Here is a 21,469-nt window from a genome sequence, read left to right as displayed (position 1 = left end):
AGGAGATATAATTTACTTTTCCTGAAGTCATCTGGCTTTCGAAAACCTGTTCGACTCTTCTCACAATCGGGAAGGAGAATCGAGCCGGTTCTCGAAAGCTCAAGTTTGTATACATAATTCTAATAAATATTTACATTACACCACTGGATTTCTTCACTGGCTTTATTCGTAATGCTGCAAACGCTTTTAAATACTAATTCCTAGAGCAAGACAAATCCACAATATCTAGAAAACCCAAATGGTTAAGTTTCTCTTTGATAAAGGTACTATTGCAGGAGAACCTTTCCTGGCAAATTTGGCATCTTTTCATCTGACCGAGAAAAAAAAAAAAAAAAAAAAAAAAAAAAACCTTCCGGAGGCTTCAGTGATGTTCCACACATTCATTCTATTGTGTCACCTTTATAACAAAATGCGTACTTCGAAGTTACGCCGGTTTAGACAAACCGGTACTAAGTCTAGCAGCCAACCGACAAGGTAAAAAAAGAAAAAAAGAAAAAAAAAATCTTGTTAGTGTCTGTTCGTCCCTCAGTCTGACCCCCATAAATATAATTTTCATATACTGTACCAGGGGGTCATCAGGGGGGGCGGGGGGGGGGCCTAGAGGGGCAACTACCCCCCCCCCCGCCTCAACTTGTCCCCCTCACCCACCAAGCCCCAAGAAGTAACAGCATGTTTTCTTTTTAATTGTGCAATCATAAATACAAGAAATTTCTCGAAAATACTACGTTTCTTGATCCTTGTCTGTCTACTAGCTACCAGCGATGATGAGATAAACAAACAGTAGTGGGAGAATATAACTTTTGCTGAAATACCTTGCTCATGTGGCTTCAAAAAGCACATAAAATAGGTGAAAAAAAAAAAAAAACTATTCAGGCTCGCTTCGCTCGCCAAACCGTCTTTGCACCTCCCCCCCCCCCCCCCCCCCCCACAAACAAATATCTGAAATGACGCTGTACTGTACATGTACGAGTTGACGAAGCCAACTGACTAGTTTGCATACCTAAACTAAAACCTTTATAGCCGAGTAATTACTATAATTTACAAGACTAAGTCTCCCCCATCCCTAACGCACCTCATCTATGCTGATCTCAAAAGCAGCGTTGACTATTAAGAACAGCTTATACAAAGACAATACTAATTATTTTAACAGCTACATTCAGGTTTCGTCATGCTTTATACATAATTTGCTGGTTACCAGGCACAGGAACATTTCAAGGTATACATGTAACAATAAAAATATATTTTTCGTTTTTCTTCGCGAATATGGATCATTTTAACAAATATATAATTATTTCCGACAACGATAATTTTGAGTAATGCAACGCCAAGTTACAACAATAAATCAACCAAAATGTTTGGCTGGTTGATATACTAGAGTAACTAGACTACACCGGCCCTTACGCCCACGCAAAACCATACACAATGGCCGCTCGTAGGCATTTGTATGGTGTTAAGAATAATTCTGAATAGTAGTTAGAAAGCTAGTCATACAGACCTAGCACGTGTGAGACAGGCGTCAAATAATGGATAATCCAGCAACTTCGTGGAACAAATGATAGGGAAGAAGCTACAGGAATACATGCACAAACCCTGAACACCAGAGAAAACGGCATAAAAGTAACAATTTAAAACCGAGTTGACAATAACATAAGCTATATGCGAGAAGCACGCTCCCTCTGGAGGATCACCACTTAGTAAAACACCAAAAGCTACTCTGATAGGCCCACCGAGGGCCTTCAACTCCCCTGGGAACCACTCTTGTGATGAAGAACAGAACCAACCCCAAGAGACCCAAGGAACCAAGTACACCTGTTTAAAAATCGGTGTCCAATATGAACTACGTAGGCCTAAAGAGGCAACTTAAACCCATCATGACAAGAAGGCCATTATCCAATTTGTGCATTTGGAATAGGGAACCACTCTTAAATGACCTTATCACAGACACTGAAATTGTACACCAAGAGGATAACATTGGGCAGCTGATGACTGACAAAGCGTTGAGCATTGCACTGCAGCAGCCTACAATAAAGGCCCAGGTACCCTCTACATTCTCCCCTTCCGTGATCTAGCTCAGATTACCGTGACCTGGCTCAGCAAATCACATTTCTCTGTCAGCCATAATTTCAACCCCGTCAAGTCGTACTTGCGTTTATATAAGGCTGTGGTTTCACTTTATGATTATCACTATCTCCATGATAGCCTGACTTAATAGCTCGAACAGCTATTAGCAGAAGATTAATAAAATAGCATACCAGCAACTTTTCCTTTGGCCTCGAGAATAGGAGGAAGGGGGGGGGGGGAATTGCAATAATAGACGCCATAAGTGTATCAGTATAAGCGAAGTACGCTTACACTATATATATATATATATATATATATATATATATATATATATATATATATTATATATGCAAGTATGTCAAAAACAACTACGAACACAGCTGTAAAAGTAAATGTGTTGCTTAAACAGTTATTATTTATTATAAATAATTATTCATTTAACGGATCAAACCATGTACTTCTATGTTTACAACTTAGTGTATATTTGTTTGTATACATGCATTATATCCAAAACACCTGAACATAATGCATTGCAACGTCAACAAACGTAGTAAAAATATTCGCACGTTACTATTCAACCCCAACCTTACATACATACCGTCGTTTTGTAATATTTGCCAGAAATATGTACACAACCGAAATACAAAGAAGTTCTGGTAGAGGAAAGTTTCCCTTGTTACTCTCCATACGTCCCTAGCCATCATGCCTTCATCTATCAAAGAGACATTTATGAAAGTACTTTAACAGGGATAGCTACAGAACACATTATTTGTAAATGAGCAGAAAACAATCCAATCACGTGAATTACATGGCAAATACGCGCCTAAGAGTGCTTAATGTTTAATAACTCACCAAGCCCACCACCTACAAACTTGGGTGATTGATATGAAACACACACGGTGACCGTGCTGGTCATAGATTCCATTTTTGTAGTTCACATTTCTATTCCTTCCGATAATAAGAAAATGTTTCTACATAATGAAGTTCATTTTACACAATTCAATCGTCGTGGAACCTCAGAATATAGGCTTACCATAGCGCTAAACTGCAAGCTGTTACTGCAGCTATAAATATTCTCTAGTGTCCAACCTTTACGACTCTTTACCCGGTAGTCTACTTTCGGGCTACAACTCGAGTGTTTCACGGAGCAACTGTAAATAGTACTAAAGGCCTGCACTGACCATTCCACCACACTTTCTGCTTTTGTATGTCATCTGTCCCCCTTAACCTCTTCTACCTCATCTATCCAACTTCTTTCACCTTAATTTAATCAGATTTTGAATTCGTTAAGAATAAATTCTTTGGGCGAGCCATACTTTGAGTCTAGATATGAGATAGCGGTATTTCTTACTCATTTTCTCTCCCCAAGTGTACGGATTTGTTATGCCATACTACCAGCCTAAATTTGTCTCCCTCTTTCATTCCTCCCCTCGATTTTATTTCCTAATAGACATGCTCCTCATATCCTCTCTTCGTAACAATGCACCAAACATGTGCTGCTGCGTGTTCAGTCTTGAAATTCTCTCATTGGTTAAGTCTCTCCACATCACTTAATTTGAGCTTCTGGCCTTTTTTCCTTCATATAATATAACAAATGTCTATGTTTCACATACACAAAACTGCTGCGAAGTTGTTAGATCTACACAAGGACGTGACGCGTCTTCAGGCTATGCTATTCAATTAATTTTTGTAAGCTGATGAATAAGCAAAAAAGTCTGTAGGTCTATATTGGGGCTGCTATGAATCTTTTAAGCTGACAGTATGTGTGTGTGTGTGTGTGTGTGTGTGTGTGTGTGTGTGTGTGTACTGCAAGGCCCTGGTTCGCTCCTTCCTACCACCCACCAGTTATCCCAGCAGCAAGTGGTAGCAAGCCAGGCGTCTGTTGGAGTCAAGAACTGGGCATGGACTGGCAACCTCATCCTTAATTAAAGACTTCCTGAGAAACGGGTAAGATGTATCCTTCTGGTACCACCCCTTTATACACATACAAACATGCATACATACACACACATTTATATAATTATGAGATCAAATTCTAATTTCGATAAGCTACGCATATATATAGCCTATTTCATGAATCTCCAGTGCACTTCTAAACGACTTCTTTGATTAGTTCGGAATATTTAAAAAGATGTGTTCAGGTCCGGAAACTACTATTTATATCACGGATTAAAAAAACACATAACCTACATGTCACGAAAAACGCTTAATAACAACAAACATTCAAGAGAATCGTCTAAGGCAGATTCATACGACTTCAAACGTGTATGTAAACATAAACTCGTCTAGGCAATTTTCAGAATAAATACAAACCTAGACCTACCGAGGTGGCTGTCAACAAATCCGGGAAATTTCTCGTTAAAAATAAAAGGACGGCAAATGTGCTTGGTTTTACTTACCAAACGTTTTGTAAAGGCCTACGGAAGCACCGACCAGAATCCACCTTCCACCGTAAAGTCCTGGAACACACTGACTCGACGACGACTACGAGTCGACTCGTCGACCCAGTCAGGCTCTTCTTCTTCCCAACCGCCATCGGCAACAACAACCACCACGGCCACTGGGGTCCAAGCCGAAGAACCCAGACACCCTCTCTCTCTCTCTCTCTCTCTCTCTCTCTCTCTCTCTCTCTCTCAATTATTAGCTTAGTTTTTCTGTGATGGTGAAAATAATTGCCATATTTCACTCTCCATGTTTCACTTTTGTTTTGGTTTTACAAAGCTTCTCGCGTAATTGTGTGTTTTTTATCAAAGAATCGAGCTCTCTCTCTCTCTCTCTCTCTCTTTATATATATATATATATATATATATATATATATATATATATATATATATATATATATATAAACAGATTCTTCCTTCCTAAGATACGAGATTTTACCAACTTTCTGACAAATGGAACCTCTCTCTCTCTCTCTCTCTCTCTCTCTCTCTCTCAATTATTTCTGCGATGGCGAAAATATTTGCCACATTTTACCCTCCCTGTTTCCTTTTTTTTTTCAAACACCTCGTTTAATTGTTGATTTATATCAAGGAATCTGTGCTCCCTAGCTCTCTCTCTCTCTCTTCCCAGAGTATAACTCAAGAGGTATATGTTTACAGTTGCCTTAAGAATTTTTTCTTTCTTTCAGAAAAATGCGGAGTATAATTTGTATATTATTCTTTCTATTCTTTATTTTTATTACTTGGGTGGCAAAAGGCCTAATTTTCGAACCTTTTTTTCTTTTATTAGAAAAATATTACATATAACAAGTAAGATGCTACAAAATATTTAAAAAACATATACCTACAATATTTACAAATTACCATGGATTTTCTTACTATTATTAACTAGTCTTTTTCGAACTAGACAATTCTCGGGGTAGCGGCCTCTGAATCAAGAAAGTTCTTCATCTGCATTTCGAAGTAACTGTCTGAAATTCCATTAACATAAATAAACTCGTCCTCAGCCTAAAGACTGTGTCATACAAGCACTGAGTTTTGGATATTCGTGAGCTAGTTCTCCTTTTCGTCACTTTTCGTGGATGTTGGTACTCATGAGTCGTTGTTCGTTTTCTCGAAATGTTCGCGCCCGACTGCTCTTGTGCCATATGCCCTTCGTTGATGTTCGTGGTCGTGTGACGTAACCTTTTATGGATGCTCGTATTGGTTCACCTTTCTGGGATGTTTGCTCTCACGCCACATTTCCTTCTCGCTAACATCTGTGCTTGACATCACATTTCACAATGTTTCTTTTCGTGTGACATCACCTTTCGCAATGTATCTTCTCTGTGACACAATTTGAGAACACGCGCAACGTAAGTTTAGCACCAACTCTACATAAATAAATGAGAAATTGTTACTTGGTGCAAAATATGTTGGCAAGATGCCAAAAGATTCCAGCAAACGTGCTGATGCTGTGACAATACCTTTACTCGGCTGTGAAATTGAATGGCAGCGTAATATACATGAAGACAGCAGCACTAAGGAAGCCGACTGGGCGATAGGATTAATAATGCAGACGGGATCTGACTCGCTGTGTTAAGCAATATCCATTATCAAAATGCTGGGCGATGAGTCTAGTCTGGTCTGACGCTGATTGAATTCCCTCTCTGGTAGCTACGAGCGGTGCGAGATGTAAAATGCAGAGATCGTTAATTGCGAGAGTGGTAATATTTTGGGAAATGTGTAAGTTGTTTCAGTATTATTCTTGTGAATATCATATTTTCTTTTTCTTAAACTCAGAAATGGTTCACCGACTTTTGCATGAAGTAGCTGAGAGGATTTGAAATGTTTGTGTGTGTGTGTCCGTATTATATGCTGCGGCAATATGTGGCACACCTCTTTGTTAGGGGGTAAGCTTAGGTGAACAGCGCAAGGAAAAATCATATTTTGAAACACTAATATGTATTTAACATACATAAGTACGTATCTGGATGTAGGTTGTAATATATGTCTGCTCACAACGTGAACTTACACATTGCCATAATACGCACACGCACTATATATATATATTAATTATAGAATATATATATATAATATATATATATATATATATTTTATATATGTGTGTGTGTATATAATATATTATATATATATGTATATTATTATATTATATATTATTATATATATATTATATTATATATATATATTATATATATATATACATATACATGTGTGTGTGTGTGTGTACTCACAGGCTTGACGTTGTGCTTGTATTGCTCAAGTGTTAACGAATACGCAGATACACATTTCCTGTTGAACGTACACAGCTCACATCAAGAGAAAATAAAAGAGAGGACGAACTCGTCATTAAGAATAGAATAAAAAAAAATATAAAGATCCTCGGTGTCAACCCTTTACCTTCTAGGACTCTAGAGAAAAGATTTCGCATGTCAGTCTTTCAATTCTGGGGCCAATCTAGACTATACCCTACCTCAGTGGTTCTAAGCCATTTTCAATGTATGCACCCCTTTCAAATCAGCAGTCAGTTCTCGCACCCTCTGAACTGCTGGAAAAAGGAAAAAAAAAAAAAAAAAAAAAAAAAAAAAAAAAAACTCGAGACTGGCAACGTTGCCACTTCACTAGGAAGTTGGGCGTAGGCTTATCTATAGCTCAGATGACTGATATACAACAATAATAATTATTATTATTTATTATCATTATTGCAGAAAAAATAACGCGTATTAAAAATATAATTTGCTTTAATTATTCATGGGCATTTTTGCACCCCTTAGGAACCGGCTTCACACCTCCTTTGGGAGGAGGGGATGCTGCCGGGCACCCCTGGTTAAGAACCACTGCCTTACCTGACTGTTAACGCTGGGTATAAACAAGCAGCTTCTGTGTCCAGAATCGGCCACTACCTGTGCAGTTACCCGACTCATCAACCGCTGATGAAACTTGCAAATGAATGCTAGTTCCTAGACTCATGAGTAAATTTTCTGATATTTTTATTTTTTCGCATCTTGCTGTACAACCTCGTAAGTAGCTAATTTTTGCGAACCTTAACAAATATCATATACTTAAACATTGTGCATACTGAACGCCATCATATTTGTTAATAGTGTAGTACAGTTTGGTGGCGGAAAAGATACCAAATAGTCATTTCGTGTGTCACCGGTTGAAGTGTAGTTGCTGCTGCCTTAGCGATTAGCGTTCGAAATTCACCATATTTTCCGATGCTTTTATGTTATTGCACTTCCGCTTCCGTAGAGAGAAATAACGGATGTCTTTGAATGAAGGTTTCCTTTTTATCATCACTCTAGTTTAGTTCATTAAAGAAATAACATGCCACATTTAAGACAGAAATGAAAGGGAGATTAACTGACGACACGATACCACATGGACAAAACCATGGTCTATAGCTAGACCGTGGATGGACACAACTAGAGAGAAAGTTTACTACGAGTCATATTCAGAGTTAGTGCCATGATGGTCTTGCTACACAGACATACACACACACACACACGCATATACAAGTACACACACAGCTTAACAGGACCCACGTTGGCATTAAAGATAAAAGGTCACTCTAACACAAAGAGAGAGTGAAAAGTTTAGGACAAACGGCTTGTCCTGAACCCAGATTTTTAGCTTTAAGGATTTCCACTCGTTTCTTCTTTTCACTTTCATCTTTACCCCACATTTTTAGGCAAAAAACAGAGGTAGGGGCCATTCAAGGATTACGAGGGATGGGAGCAAACATCCCTCTTAACTCCCGGAGGACGAAGGATTCTTGTGAACGAAGGATTCCTGTCAACACCGCCCTCCTGCCACCTCACAGAATCGATCGTGGAATCCAAGAGCAAACTTTAACGAAAATGACCACGTGGCCATCGGTTACGAAATCCAGACCTTTGGATTCGATGGGACGACGCCCCGCCTAGTAATTATTATATTATTATTACACAGTGCATGCACTTCATCGTTAAAATCTTCTCATTATTATTCACCATACACCTTTCCCTGGAAGTGATTTGGGATGAGGTTACTAAAGAGGTTACTAGACCCATGGTCCAAGTAAGAGATGACTAGACCAATGCCGTTCTGCACGCCGGCTTCCACCACCAGGTTCAGTCGACTGACAACCAGTTAGTTACACAATTTTCACCGCTTTGTTCAACGAGGAACAACTGGGACTGAATTATCATCATTTTTGCCAGAAACATAAGCATATTGTTCGCTGCGCATGAACAGAGAGCCTCAAACTAATTTAACTCAGTTTTTCATCAGTATTTTCCTGTATCCCTATAACCTGTGCCAACCCTGTAGACTGTATTTCAGGAATTACATGTCGCCTGTTCACTACACGGTCGAAACACCCCCAGAGTAAGCAGGGAAACAATAATCAAATTTGGCTGAAAACTGCCGGAGAATTCGTTACTCAGCTCTATTGGGCTAGACACATCTGCTGCGAGAGAGGGGAGGTCGGTCGAGGTGAAAGAAAAATACAAAATACGCTTTTTAAAAAGGAAATGAAGAAGAAAGTATACTTCGGGTTTTCTTTCTTATTACAGTTTATATGCATTATCTGTTCATCTGTTCTTACTTTCCACGTTGCCAAAATGATGGTTAGACTTCTATTCTTTCATCATCAATTTTTTCTTATATTTTCTCTGCTTTTCACCTTTTCTCAATATTTCCTTATTTTAATTAAAACTTCTCCCTGAAAGGGTCCTTCACGCCCTTGTAAACTTTCCATGAATCTTTCTAAAATCATTGACGGAAATATATCCTAGTCAGTTCCTCACCTCAGCCGTGTTTGTTTTAGGCCCAATTTCAAACGCCACAATAACAGCCTCTTAACTTCTCGATTGCCTCACTTTTCAATTAAGTTTTCTATTGAAAGCCTCGAATCAAACCCAATATACACAAGATGCGTTGCTTCCAGATCGCTGTTTGTTTACATTTAGGACTAGGTGCACAGCGCTCCAAACGGCCTCGGTACGTACAACCTATCAGCTTGGTGGGTGATGGCAAAACCTATAGATACTTTTTTGGTGATGATAGGCTCTGACACAGCTACATTTTCTTGCTTGACAATGCCAGTTTATTGTTCGGCTTATGGCTATAACCACGACAAGGTGTTTGAAAAGCAGATCGATCCCCAGTCTGCTTGTCAGCAGCAAGCAACATCCTGCCTCAACTGGTAGAGTAGCAAGCTGCCTCAACTGCTTGGCACAGAAGCAGGTAGTACCTTCCAGACAGGTTGTGTTCTGTCCAGCTCACCAAGACGGCTCTATCTTCGCTGCAGGCTCTACTATTATTTCAAATTCGAGACCATAAAAATACTTACTCAGAGCAACAAAAAGAACAGAAAAGCAAAGGGTGCTACTTTAATCTGCGGTCTACCTGCGCGTTTCTACACTGTTTTGCCGTGTTTTGTACCAGCTCGTCTGGGATCAACTGTCCCTAAGTGCATTTTACCACATTTGATCCCCGAGGGGCTAGCACTATTAGCAAGAGCCTGTGCTGGCATAAGGCCAGCGTAACCTTAAACAACAACAACCCTTGGTGCTACTTTAGGGACATTTGACCCCCGACGGGCTAGTACTAAACACGGCGAAACAGTGTAGAAACAATCAGGTAGACAGCCTACTGAAGTAGCACTGAGCAAAGATACTTCAGCATTCATAGTGTGTCCACGTAGTACTTGTGATTGTTTATATTGTGCATTTTTATTACCGATATTACGTCGGTTTATCTATGTATGATCATAATTTCAGTCAACCTTGAATGTATGCATAAATAATAAATTTACTGGTCCAGTCAATGCTCTACAGATTGGGAGCTGTCCATTCTATTTCACAATTTCCACGTAGCCTTCAGATGTATATTTCAACAGCCCTAACTAATTTGATTCACAGTATGTCCTACATATTACATTATGCCTACATGTTGTCATCAGTGTCTGTTACAGTAGATAATGCCATAGTGCAACCGTCTTGCAGTACAGCTTCATTGTTGAAATATCTATTGAGTGATGGTGAAGCTGTCAGACTGGCCCTGTCATGCATTCAAATTAGCGTCTGTTCCACACTAAAGTACAGTATATCTGTCCTTTGAACCCATCATAACATCAAAAATATGTATATCAACTTAAATCCGCGGTCTACGGTGCTCTAAGCTAACAGTTAACCTATGCCCCAATGCCGTTTGGAGCGCTGTGCACCTTGGCCTAAATGTAAACAAACATGGCGTCCTGTTATAATCCAATGGGAAGCCTGGAAGTGACGCGTTCATATATACAGGCTCTGCTCGAATCTAAAGGTAGGTTTACACTTGCGCACTTTCGTTCTGCGGGCTGTTACGGGGTGGGACCGCAAGAAACCATTACAAAATTGACGCAGTTGGGAGAAAAAATTACCATTATTTGGCGGCGTGGGGCGGACCCGGGCGGTGGGTTACGGGCACCCACGGCGTGTTACTGCGGTGCCTAGCGGAGTGTTACAGAGTTCGCACAGAGTTGCCGCGGTGTTATGGTCATTGTTGCTATGCCATGCCACGCACTCTTGCGGCTTTGTTACTCCGTGTAGCGGGTTGCGGTGTTGTTGCGAAGTGCGCGCACATCCGCACGAGTCACTACTTGCAAAATTGCACGATTTTTGCACGTGCACCGTGCCACATCGTGCCACACCGTGCCAGATATGAACCTTGGGTATATATAGAGGCCTGCCAAGCACAGCCTTCATACCACACCCAACCAGCATGCAATATGGACCTCAACAGCCTTTCACCCCAGGAGACCCAGAGATTTTTGGTAGCTGTCCTGTGTCTATGTGCAGTCCAGGTCATTGACGGGTTGAGAAGATGTACTAGGGTGCCACAGCCACCAGCACCACGCAGAAAGGATGGCAGGGCAGGGCGGATTTGGGCTCGGGAGTGGTTGACACAGCGGCAACTACATGGGGACTACGACCAGCTGCTACAAGAACTGAACAAGGAGGACCGCAAAGGACACAAGAACTTTCTATGAATCTACCCTGAATTGTTCGAGGAGATAGTCGAAAGGCTGACGCCCCTGTCGAAGAAGAAGGACACGAAGATGCGGCGTGCACAAGAGGTGGGACTCAAGTTGGCGGTCACTCTCCGCCACCTGGCAAGTGGGAACGACTATACAAGCCTGTAATAGAGCTTCAGAGTCTCCAAGAGTTCCATATGCCGATTTATCCCAGTAGTCTGCCAAGCCATTATTGACATATGCAAACCAGAAGTGATGAAGTGCCCCAAGACACCAGAAGAATGGAATGACGTAGCAAAACGCTTCGCCTCCAAGTGGAACTGCTTCAATTGTGTGGAAGCCCTGGATGGGAAGCACATTGCGATCAAGAAACCCGAAGGTGGAGGATCACTGTATTTCAATTACAAGAAGTTTTACAGCATCGTCCTCATGGCCCTCTCCGATGCAAAGTACAAGTTCCTGTTCGTCGACATCGGTGCAGAAGGAGGTGCTGGGGATGGAGGAACCTGGCAGAAGTGCAAGCTGGCCAGGGCCATCACAAACAACCGAGCAGGACTCCCCCAAGACAGAAATCTGCTCAACTACGACGAACCCATCCCCTTCCACATAGTTGCCGACGATGCCTTCGCTCTCAATACGTGGTTGATGAAGCCCTACTCCCACCAACCACAAGATTCCACCGAACGAATATACAGCTACAGATTATCTCTTGCTCGTCATGTGGTGGAAAACGCATTCGGCCTGCTGCAGATGAGATGGCGAGTCTTCGAGACGACGATGCAACAGGACGTACAGGTGTGCAAGAAGATAACTTTGTGCCCATGTGTCATGCACAACCTGGCACTGCAACGCTGCCCACTTGCTGGCACCGACGTCGATTATGAGGACCAACACCATAACGTCGTAGCAGGTACTTGGAGGGAGGAGTTGCTGAACCTCATGGAATGACTCATGGCAAGAAGGGGACCAAACTACACACGTCGAGCGAAGGCCGTCAGAGATTACCTGGCCCAGTACTACTCATCGTATGCAGGCGCAGTGGAATGGAAAGAGCGAATGGGGTTTCCTCGAGGACGACCAGCTACTGACGAGTAGAGGACCCAAAGAATTCTGTAATAAAACGTAACCGAACAAATGTAAATAATTGTAAATAAACATCATGATATATTTCTCATTGTTTTATACTCCCATACTTTGGTATTATCCTAATAACAATATTAATACAATAAACAATATTGGTATGATGATTGGTACATATAAAAAATTATGTTGGAAAATAATTAACTGAAAGTTATAATAACATAATTCATAATAATGAGGCAAATGAGAAGCAAATGATGGACATAAAAAAAATACTTATACTAAACAAACATGAAAAGCATAGAATACAAGCAAATTAACATGAAAAGCATAGAAAGTAAGAAAATAAACATGAAAAACATATAATATCGGAAAATAAACATGAAAAACATAGAAATCAGAAAATAAACATGAAAAGCATAAAATATCACAAAATAAACCTGAAAAGCATAGAATATCAGAAAATAAACATGAAAAGAATAGAATGTAAGAAAATGAACATGAAAAGCATAGAATATAAGAAAATGAACATAAAAAGCATAGAATGTAAGAAACTGAAATTGGGACTTCGTTTTGCCATAACATGTTTCAACTGCAAATATCATATATTATCAACTGAGGCCAATATGTCTTTAGTATCTTCCTGATTTTTCATTGTTTCCCTGTAAATAACCATGTCCAGTCAATGTGTGTGTTCATGTTCATTTGATCATGATCTCAATTTGATGGCCATATTTATTTCATGCTACATTTCATTTTATACTTTAAGTTATTTTCCGAGTTGTATTTATTTCATAGATCATATATTATATTTCATGTTAAGATTTCCTGTTATATTTCTTCATGTTATTATTCTTTCTGGCCATGCTCTTTCATTATTCAATTGCATTTCATATTTTAAGTTATTTTCAGAGTTTTATTAATTTCATATTTCACATATATTTCATTATATATTTCCTGTTATACTTTTTTCTTATTCAATCTTATTTCACCTAATCATATCATATATATTGTCATGACATATGAATTAAGAATCAATAAGGAAAATGTAAATGCAAGACACTATTTCTACATATTTATTACAAAAAGATGAATTATTGATTATAAACATTAAAAAAATAATTGAATAAGCATCAATAAGGAACATGTAAATGCAAAAAACTATTTCAACATATTTATTACAAAAAGAATAATTATTAATTATAAACATTAAGAAAATAATTGAATATGACTAAAATTACTAAAATACAATTAATTCTAAAAAATTTACATTTTTATTTACAATATTTACAAAATCACTCAAGTGATTCTGGGTCAATGTCCTCCTTATCACCTGGGGAGATGGTCAAGTTGTAGGTGGGTGGATCCTCTGCGGCAGAAGGTTTCGGTGTCGAAATACTGGCGCCAGTGGTAGGAGGCCGCAAGTCTGCCAAGAGACTGTGTACCAACGGCGACATCGAAGAAGTGGAAGGTTGAGGAGAGAAGTTGAGTGATATCGAACGTCCACTGGGGAAGAATGGCGGTGTGCCTAGCCTTGGCGCCGGAGTTGCGTACCCATGAGGCACCTGCTGCTGCAGCTGAGGCTGGTGTTGAAGGTGCGGATCATAAGAAAACACAGGTTGGGATTGAGACACGAACCACTGATGTGGCGATGCCCGAACCGGTTGCACTGCAGAAGGTGTCGAAGGTGTCGAAGTCCCAGGTTTTGTCTGTCTCTCCTTATCAATTTGCAGGGGCGTCCAGTGGGAATAACCGCCACAAGCCATGGCCTCTTTCGTCGTCGCATCCTCTTCCTCAGGCCCCTCCAAACTATGACACAGCCTGATGACTTGCTCGAAGAACGGCTTCTGGTGTCTTCGAGGCACGTACTCCAAGCACTGCGTCAGGTACTGCACGAACACAGCGATGTCACGGTGTATGTTGTCCTGCGCTTGTGGTATCAGTGTGTTAATGCTTGTCATAATCTGTGTCAGTTGAGTCTGCAGGCCTTCTGTAGAGTCAACTGACATGTCGGCGGATAGCCGTCGGTCCTCTGGCAGGTTCGTCACTCTCTCCTGCTTCAGCTGCCTCCTCCGCTGGATTGAAGTAGCTGATAGGCCCGACATGTCTGTAGAGGAATCGTCTGCGTCGGTTCTCTGCTACGATATAAGTGAGAACCGATCGCTGGCTACTGTGGGTTCGTGGGTGATGTGTCCTCCCAGGAATGCCCACGTGGTCATCACCTCCTTCTCCCGTGGCGTCCTGCTACGTGCAGCCGACCCGCTCTTGTATTCACGCTTCTTGATCTTGCCGAAGTCCGTTCAGCAAGCCTCAAAGAACTTGCGGACTTGCTGGAAGCTGCAGTTAATGAAACTCGCTGCCAGTTCACCCCAGAGTTCTTCCTTCCTCCTGGGATTCGACCATTGCTTGTCCCGCTTGTTGTACAAGGTAGGGTGGGCCTGGATGAATTCCATGATGACTTCCTTGTCCTCTGGCGTGAACGGGTAGTCTTGAATGTCCTTCTTGCTAGGGTGAGCGCACGTGGGTCAATGTCGCTGAGAGAACGTTGTTAGGCAGGCCATCCCTGGGTGCGCTGCGCGCACATTGGTGAACATCGCTGGGTGAATGCCCCTGGGTCAGCGTCCGTGGGGCAGCGTCCCTGGGTGAACGTCGCTGGGTGAGAGTGGCTGGGTGAGCGTCGCTGGGCAAGAGAAGCTGGGTCACAGAGCGGCTGGTCAGACAGGCAGTCACAGCGAGAATGATGCCCCAGTGGTCAGTCAGGCCCCTTTTATCCTCCCCAGAATGCGCGACAACCTTCCATCCAATCGACTTACGGAGATGCCGTAACACACACAACGCCATGCAACATGTGCGCGGCATGTATGAATCGTGTATGACGGCGCCGTAAGGGCACCGCAAGGGCACCATATGGCGCCGTCACATTCACATCAGGCCGTAACACTCCCTTGTGGGTAGTACGACGTCGCACCACATTGCGCCATGTGCGGTGTGGCGGAACCACGTGGGTTCTTACCTCTTTTGTTGCGAGGCCGCGCTACACCGCATACGGCCTCGTGCGACTTCATCAACCCGCCAGACGCCGCTCAAAAATTTGAAATGATTTAAAACCCGGGCGGCGTCGAGCGGCTTTAACAGTCATCGCCTGCCCCCGCCAGCGAGGAGGCGCACTTTTGGTGCGTTTATAGTGCGGTTTGTAACGGTTTCTTGCGATCCCACGCCGTGACAGCCCGCACCACGAAAGTGCGTAAGTATAAACCAGTCTTACAGGAGAAGTAAGTAGACAGTAACCATTATGACTAAAATATTTACATTATTTAAGTAATTATGATATTCCTTTGAAAGTCCTATTGTAAACACTTTGAGAACCACTAGATTTTTTTTACATTTCCCTTCGCTAAACCTACTTTAAAAGTAGTTTATGGTTTATCTGTTATTACAAGGAATTGAAATCTCTATTAAAGAATGCTAAGACTTTTTGCTCTGAAATGAAAAGAAATAAAAAGTACAAATACGAACGAAATCTCGGATGGAAGAGACATGTCAAGAGTTTCAATGCAATATTAGGCCCTCTGTGCTTTTGAGTGCGTTTGCATATATGACATCTTTCTCATGTTGATTTGTGTGCGCTTGTACTGATTAGTGTTGAGTGCCTTTTTTCATCGTTTGTTTATTTTTGTTTATTTGCTTCGTGTCTTTTTCACCATGCATCGTATATGTACATTTGGTCATTTGGATGTTGCCACTACTCATTTGCTGTGCATATTCACATGTTTGTTTGTGCAACGTTTTTTATTATTTGCTTTGGAAGCACATTTCTTTATCTGTTTAATGCCCGATTTTAACTGCTTTGTGTATGAGAGCGTTTTGCGAGGTGACATCATCCGGTTTTTACTCGCTTTTCAAATGCGCGCTTTCGCTTTGCAGTGCGTCCTTTTCAACCTGCTTTCTGTATGGGCGCTTTTACTATCCTTTGTCCCCTTCACTCGCTTTGTGTGTGTGTGTGTGCGTGTGTGTGTGGGCGCACGCTTTTGTGTGGAGACGGTGGTAGAAGCGGTAGCGGGACCCTAGGCCTAGGGGGGCGGGGGACCTTTGTCGACATAACTGAAAACTCACACTTTGTAATTCGTCGAAATAAAAATCTGTGAATGAAAGTGGAACAAAGGACAAAGTTACGCAGCGATAGGAGAGGCGTCTGGAAACTTCGTTTACGTTTACGTATTGTCTGATGGCGAAGCGGGAGGGGGTGGGAGTTGATGGGGGGGGGGGTGTGGGGGGGGGTGACTCTGCTGAGAGTTTCTTTATCAAAAAGGGTTGGATACGATTGCGAAACTTTCACTCGCTCTTCCCAGAGTGCATCTCGTTGACGTGATGAAAGCGAAAGTGGTTGTTGTGTAGTTCGTCAACTCACGAGTGAAAAATAGCATACCTTGATAGAGAGAGAGACGGAGAAGAGAGAGAGAGACACACACACACACACACAGAAAGAGACACACGGACGGACAGACAGTCATAGAGAGAGATAGAGAGACGCACCACACAGACAGTCAAAGAGTGCGAGAGAAAGACAGACAGACAGACAACGAGAGAGAGAGAGAAAGATACATATACAGACTGCCTGCAAGAGAGAGAGAGACAGACAGACAGACAGACTGCCAGAGAGAGAAACACAGACAGACAGTCAACCAGAGAGGAGAGAGAGAGAAAGATACAGAAACAGACTGCTTGCCTAAGAGAGAGAGAGACAGACAGACTGCCAGAGACAGACAGACAGACTAGAGAGAAAGAGACAGAAACTGACTGCCTGCCAGAGAGTGAGAAAGAGAGAGAGATACACAGACTGGCAGAGAGAGACAGACAGACAACCTGAGAGAAAGAAAAAGAGACGGAAACAGACTGCCAGCGAGAGAGTGAGAGAGAAAGAGACAGACTGCCAAACAGACAGACAGACAGACAACCAGTGAGAGAGAAAGAGACAGACACAGACTGCCAGCCAGAGAGAGAGAGAGAGACAGGCTGCCATAGAGAGACAGACAGACAATCAGAGAGAGAAAGAGAGAAACAGACTGCCAGCTGCTAGAGAGAGAGAGAGAGAGAGAGAGAGAGGACGCTTTATGACAGAAGTGTAATTAGATGGCTTAGTGACTAAGTGGATAACTTTCGATCGATTGAGTGGCTGCAGCGTAGTTTGACAACAAAAACAATGTGATAAAAAAAAAAATAGCAGCGATCAGTAGACAGACAGACAGACAGACTGCCAGGATGTGTTGGCTCCTGACAACAGGCTACAAAGTGAAATGACAACCTTCAATTTGATTCTAAATAGGGAGAATAGTATTTAATTTATTGGTAAAGTATTTCGGACACCAACACGTACTAAGCACCGCACCTCCTCTCCCATGGGCGCCCGCACACAGGGGCAAGTTGGGTTTGGTAGGGGGGGAGGGGCACTTGCCCCCTGAAATCCTGGAAATATATATATATATATATATATATATATATATATATATATATATATATATATATATATATATATATATATAAACATATTGGAGTAGGGAGACGCGTTCTGTCTTTTATCCATTTATTTAGCGCCGACGTTTCGTATCAGCTTGATACATTTTCCAGGCTGAAACGATTACACATCAATTGCGTATAAGTAAAAAGATACACACAATGTTTACCAACACCAAAATTAAAAACCTTTTTAATAAATTAAGAATAAAAACAGAATAAAACCAGAAACACAGAATAACAGTGAAAGGGCTAGGAGCGAATACAGAGAAACAAATTAATTAAATAATAATAATAATAATAGAAAAAAAAATATATATAATAATAATCAAGTTAAGGATAAGATCAGCCCCTTGGCCTCCGGTCTCGTTTATAAGTATGATTGTCCCAGATGTGATCTCGGCACTTACATCGGTTGCACCAGGAGGCTGCTAAAAGTTCGAATTTCCTCTCATCAAGGAATTAGCTATAGAATGGGTTGTCGACTATCAAATCCAGAACAATCTAACATAAGAAATCATAGTAAAAGTTGCAAAACACACATAGATGCCAGTCATTTTAATATCGTAGGAAGAACCCGACATAATAGACGAACTAACCACCCTTGAATCAATAATGATTAAGCTAACTTTACCTTCTCTTAACCACCAGTCGTCTTCCACCCAAATGTTTATTGCCTAATTACCTGTTGCTTTGTTTACACTCCCCTACATAACAATTTTTCGTGTCAGTTCTCTTTACGCTACCGCTGTGGGTAGGTGTCTTGTTCGTTCTATTATTATCATTATTATTATGATTATTATATATATATTTTTATGGTAATACTTCAGAAGCACTCCGCACTGGATATTAAAATAAATAATCACCTACCTGGAAAGAGCATGACAAAAGCAATATAAAAAGTATAGTCATTATATGAGAGATTAAACGGGAGAGGTGTTTCCTCTACGGTAATGTTTACTTTTAATGAGCCCTCTAACTTACTTTCTTACGCAAACAAAAGCAATTCCAGTTACTCATTATTGGCTGAGAGGTGTGACATCATTATGACGTCATGGGTTTCATAACCAATTACGAACGACTTTAGTCGAAAACAAAGTTTCACTAGCATTTCAGCGGAGTAATAAAGTTACCTGTCCAGTGTCCACCGGTATCCTTGTTTGACTGAATACTCGAATAATGAAGCAAAAACCGGCATTTTGTCTTCCTGTAGCTATGGCAGAGGCAGTGGCTGGCCCTTCTGGCATTAATTTTGACAGAGACCTTCAATTTCCTACCGATTGTTTTCAGTGTAATGTGGGTTACGGTGAATATTATCATTATTTGTCTAGTGGTGGTAAGAAGTTGTGATTGAATATGCTCAAAGACATAATTTAATTCTAAAGCAAAAAAACTGCGAGTGTTGTGGAGCTATTTGTCGGATCGACTACAACAGGAACGCCTTTAGGTGTGATCCGCCATGGTAAGTCTTACTGTAACCCCTGTGGCTAGCGCGCACAGCGCAACATTACCTCTTGCCAGTACATGCCGTGCTTGCCAAGAATCTTTAAATATACGGATAAGGCGCAAAGCACCGTTCCGCCACGGCCTTACTGACCGCACACATAAATCGATCGTCGCGGATATGTAGTCGCTCCCTACTTTGTTTGTTGTTGTTTTGGTATCGCCACCATATTGGTTTTGGTGTTCTTCCGCCGATTTCGGTCGGCGGTCGAGTGGGCCCATGAATCTGTAGGTGCTCCCAATTGTTATTATTGCTGCAAAGCACTCTTTTTCTGGTATTTCCCCACCCAAAACCCCCGATTCCCAACTGGGGGCCCCCAAGCTTGTTGGGTGGAAAAGGGGGTTAAAATAACATTTCCTCAAGAAAACAAGAAGAGATTCACTGAAAAAACACCATTAAATGAAGGATTGTTAATTGTCTTTTAGAAACTGGTGATGCGGCTTGCCCCTGAAGAATTACCATTTTTTTTTCTATTAATATTATTTTTTAATTATTTTTTAATTAATTTGTTTCTCTGTATTCGCTCCTAGCCCTTTCACTGTTATTCTGTGTTTCTGGTTTTATTCTGTTTTTATTCTTAATTTATTAAAAAGGATTTTAATTTTGGTGTTGGTAAACATTGTGTGTATCTTTTTACTTATATGCAATTGATGTGCAATCGTTTCAGCCTGAAAAATGTATCAAGCTGATACGAAACATCGGCGCTAAATAAATAGATAAAAGACAGAACGCGTCTCCCTACTCCAATATGTTTATCCTTGAGTAATTGCTCCTGTCTTCATACTTATATATATATATATATATATATATATATATATATATTATATATATGTATATATATTATGTATGTATGTATATCGTAGGGAGAAATGTCCTTTACATACCTGGAGGACCTCCGGAGTGGACAAGTACTAAAGGTGCATTGTAATTAACACAAGTATTTCCCCTGAGAGAATTACGATTTCCGAGCTACGTTATCGCTCATTTCTAACTTTCTGATTGTCATTCAGGAATACAGGGATATAACTTTGGGTATGTGATACACGATGGACTTTCTCAAAACCTCAGTGGCGTGGTCAGTATGGTATAAAGACTGGTTTACACCTACGCACTTGCATGGTGCCGGTTGTCACGGCGTGGACCGCAAGAAACCGTTACAAACCGCACTATAAACGCACCAAAAGCGCGCTGCCTTGCTGGCGGGGGCAGGTGATGACCGTTAAAGCCGCACGACGCCGCCCGGGTTTTAAATCATTTCAAATTTTTTAGCGGCGTCTGGTGGGTTGATGAAGTCGCACGAGGCCGTATGCAGTATGGCGTGGCCTCGCAACAAGAGAGGTAAGAACCTACATGGTTCCGTGCCACACCGCATGTGGTGCGATGTGGTGCGACGTCGTACTACCCGCAAGGGAGTGTTACGGCCTGATGTGACGGTGCCGTACGGTGCACTTGTGGTGCCCTTACGGCGCTGTCATACACGATTAATACATGACGCGTACATGTTGCAGGGCGTGCGGCGTGTTACATCGTCTCCGTAGGTCGATTGGATGGAAGGTTGTCGTGCATTCTGGGGAGGATAAAAGGGGCCTGACTGACCACTGGGGCATCATTCTCGCTGTGACTGCCTGACTGACCAGCCGCTCTGTGACCCAGCCTCTCTCGCCCAGCGACGCTCACCCAGCCACTCTCGCCCAGTGACGCTCACCCAGCCACTCTCGCCCAGCGATGTTCACCCAGGGACGCTGCCCCATGGACACTGACCCAGGGGCGTTCACCCACGTGCGCGCACCCAGGGATGCCTACACAGTGACGTTCTCCCAGCGACGTTGACCCACGTGCACTCATTCAGGGACGCCTACCCAGCGACGTTTT

At 41.8% G+C, this 21,469-nt stretch overlaps 2 protein-coding genes across 3 annotated transcripts in view; one reads left to right on the top strand and one right to left on the bottom strand.

Annotated features, from left to right (window-relative positions):
* Nucleotides 1-4,604, bottom strand: part of LOC135226577 (lens fiber major intrinsic protein-like) — a 150,152-nt gene extending 145,548 nt beyond the window's left edge. Inside the window, exon 1 of one of the 2 annotated variants that reach the window (XM_064266261.1) lies at nucleotides 4,461-4,604. The gene's annotated coding sequence lies outside the window, so the exon portion shown is untranslated. The remainder of the gene's footprint in view (nucleotides 1-4,460) is intronic. The other variant, XM_064266262.1, reaches the window with a different exon arrangement.
* Nucleotides 4,605-11,757: 7,153 nt separating this feature from the next.
* LOC135226264 (uncharacterized) lies at nucleotides 11,758-12,450 on the top strand. Its single transcript, XM_064265703.1, has one exon. It carries the CDS (start codon nucleotides 11,758-11,760, stop codon nucleotides 12,448-12,450), a length of 693 nt encoding a protein of 230 aa, XP_064121773.1.
* Nucleotides 12,451-21,469: the final 9,019 nt, after the last annotated feature.

This window comes from Macrobrachium nipponense, chromosome 14 (genome assembly GCF_015104395.2).
Source record: "Macrobrachium nipponense isolate FS-2020 chromosome 14, ASM1510439v2, whole genome shotgun sequence".
Taxonomy (NCBI): Eukaryota; Metazoa; Arthropoda; class Malacostraca; order Decapoda; family Palaemonidae; genus Macrobrachium; species Macrobrachium nipponense.
This window is presented reverse-complemented; position numbering and strand designations above follow the sequence as displayed.

Excerpts from the sequence above, each read along its gene's own strand:
- LOC135226264 (XM_064265703.1), top strand. The coding sequence starts at position 11,758 with ATGAAGTGCCCCAAGACACCAGAAGAATGGAATGACGTAGCAAAACGC.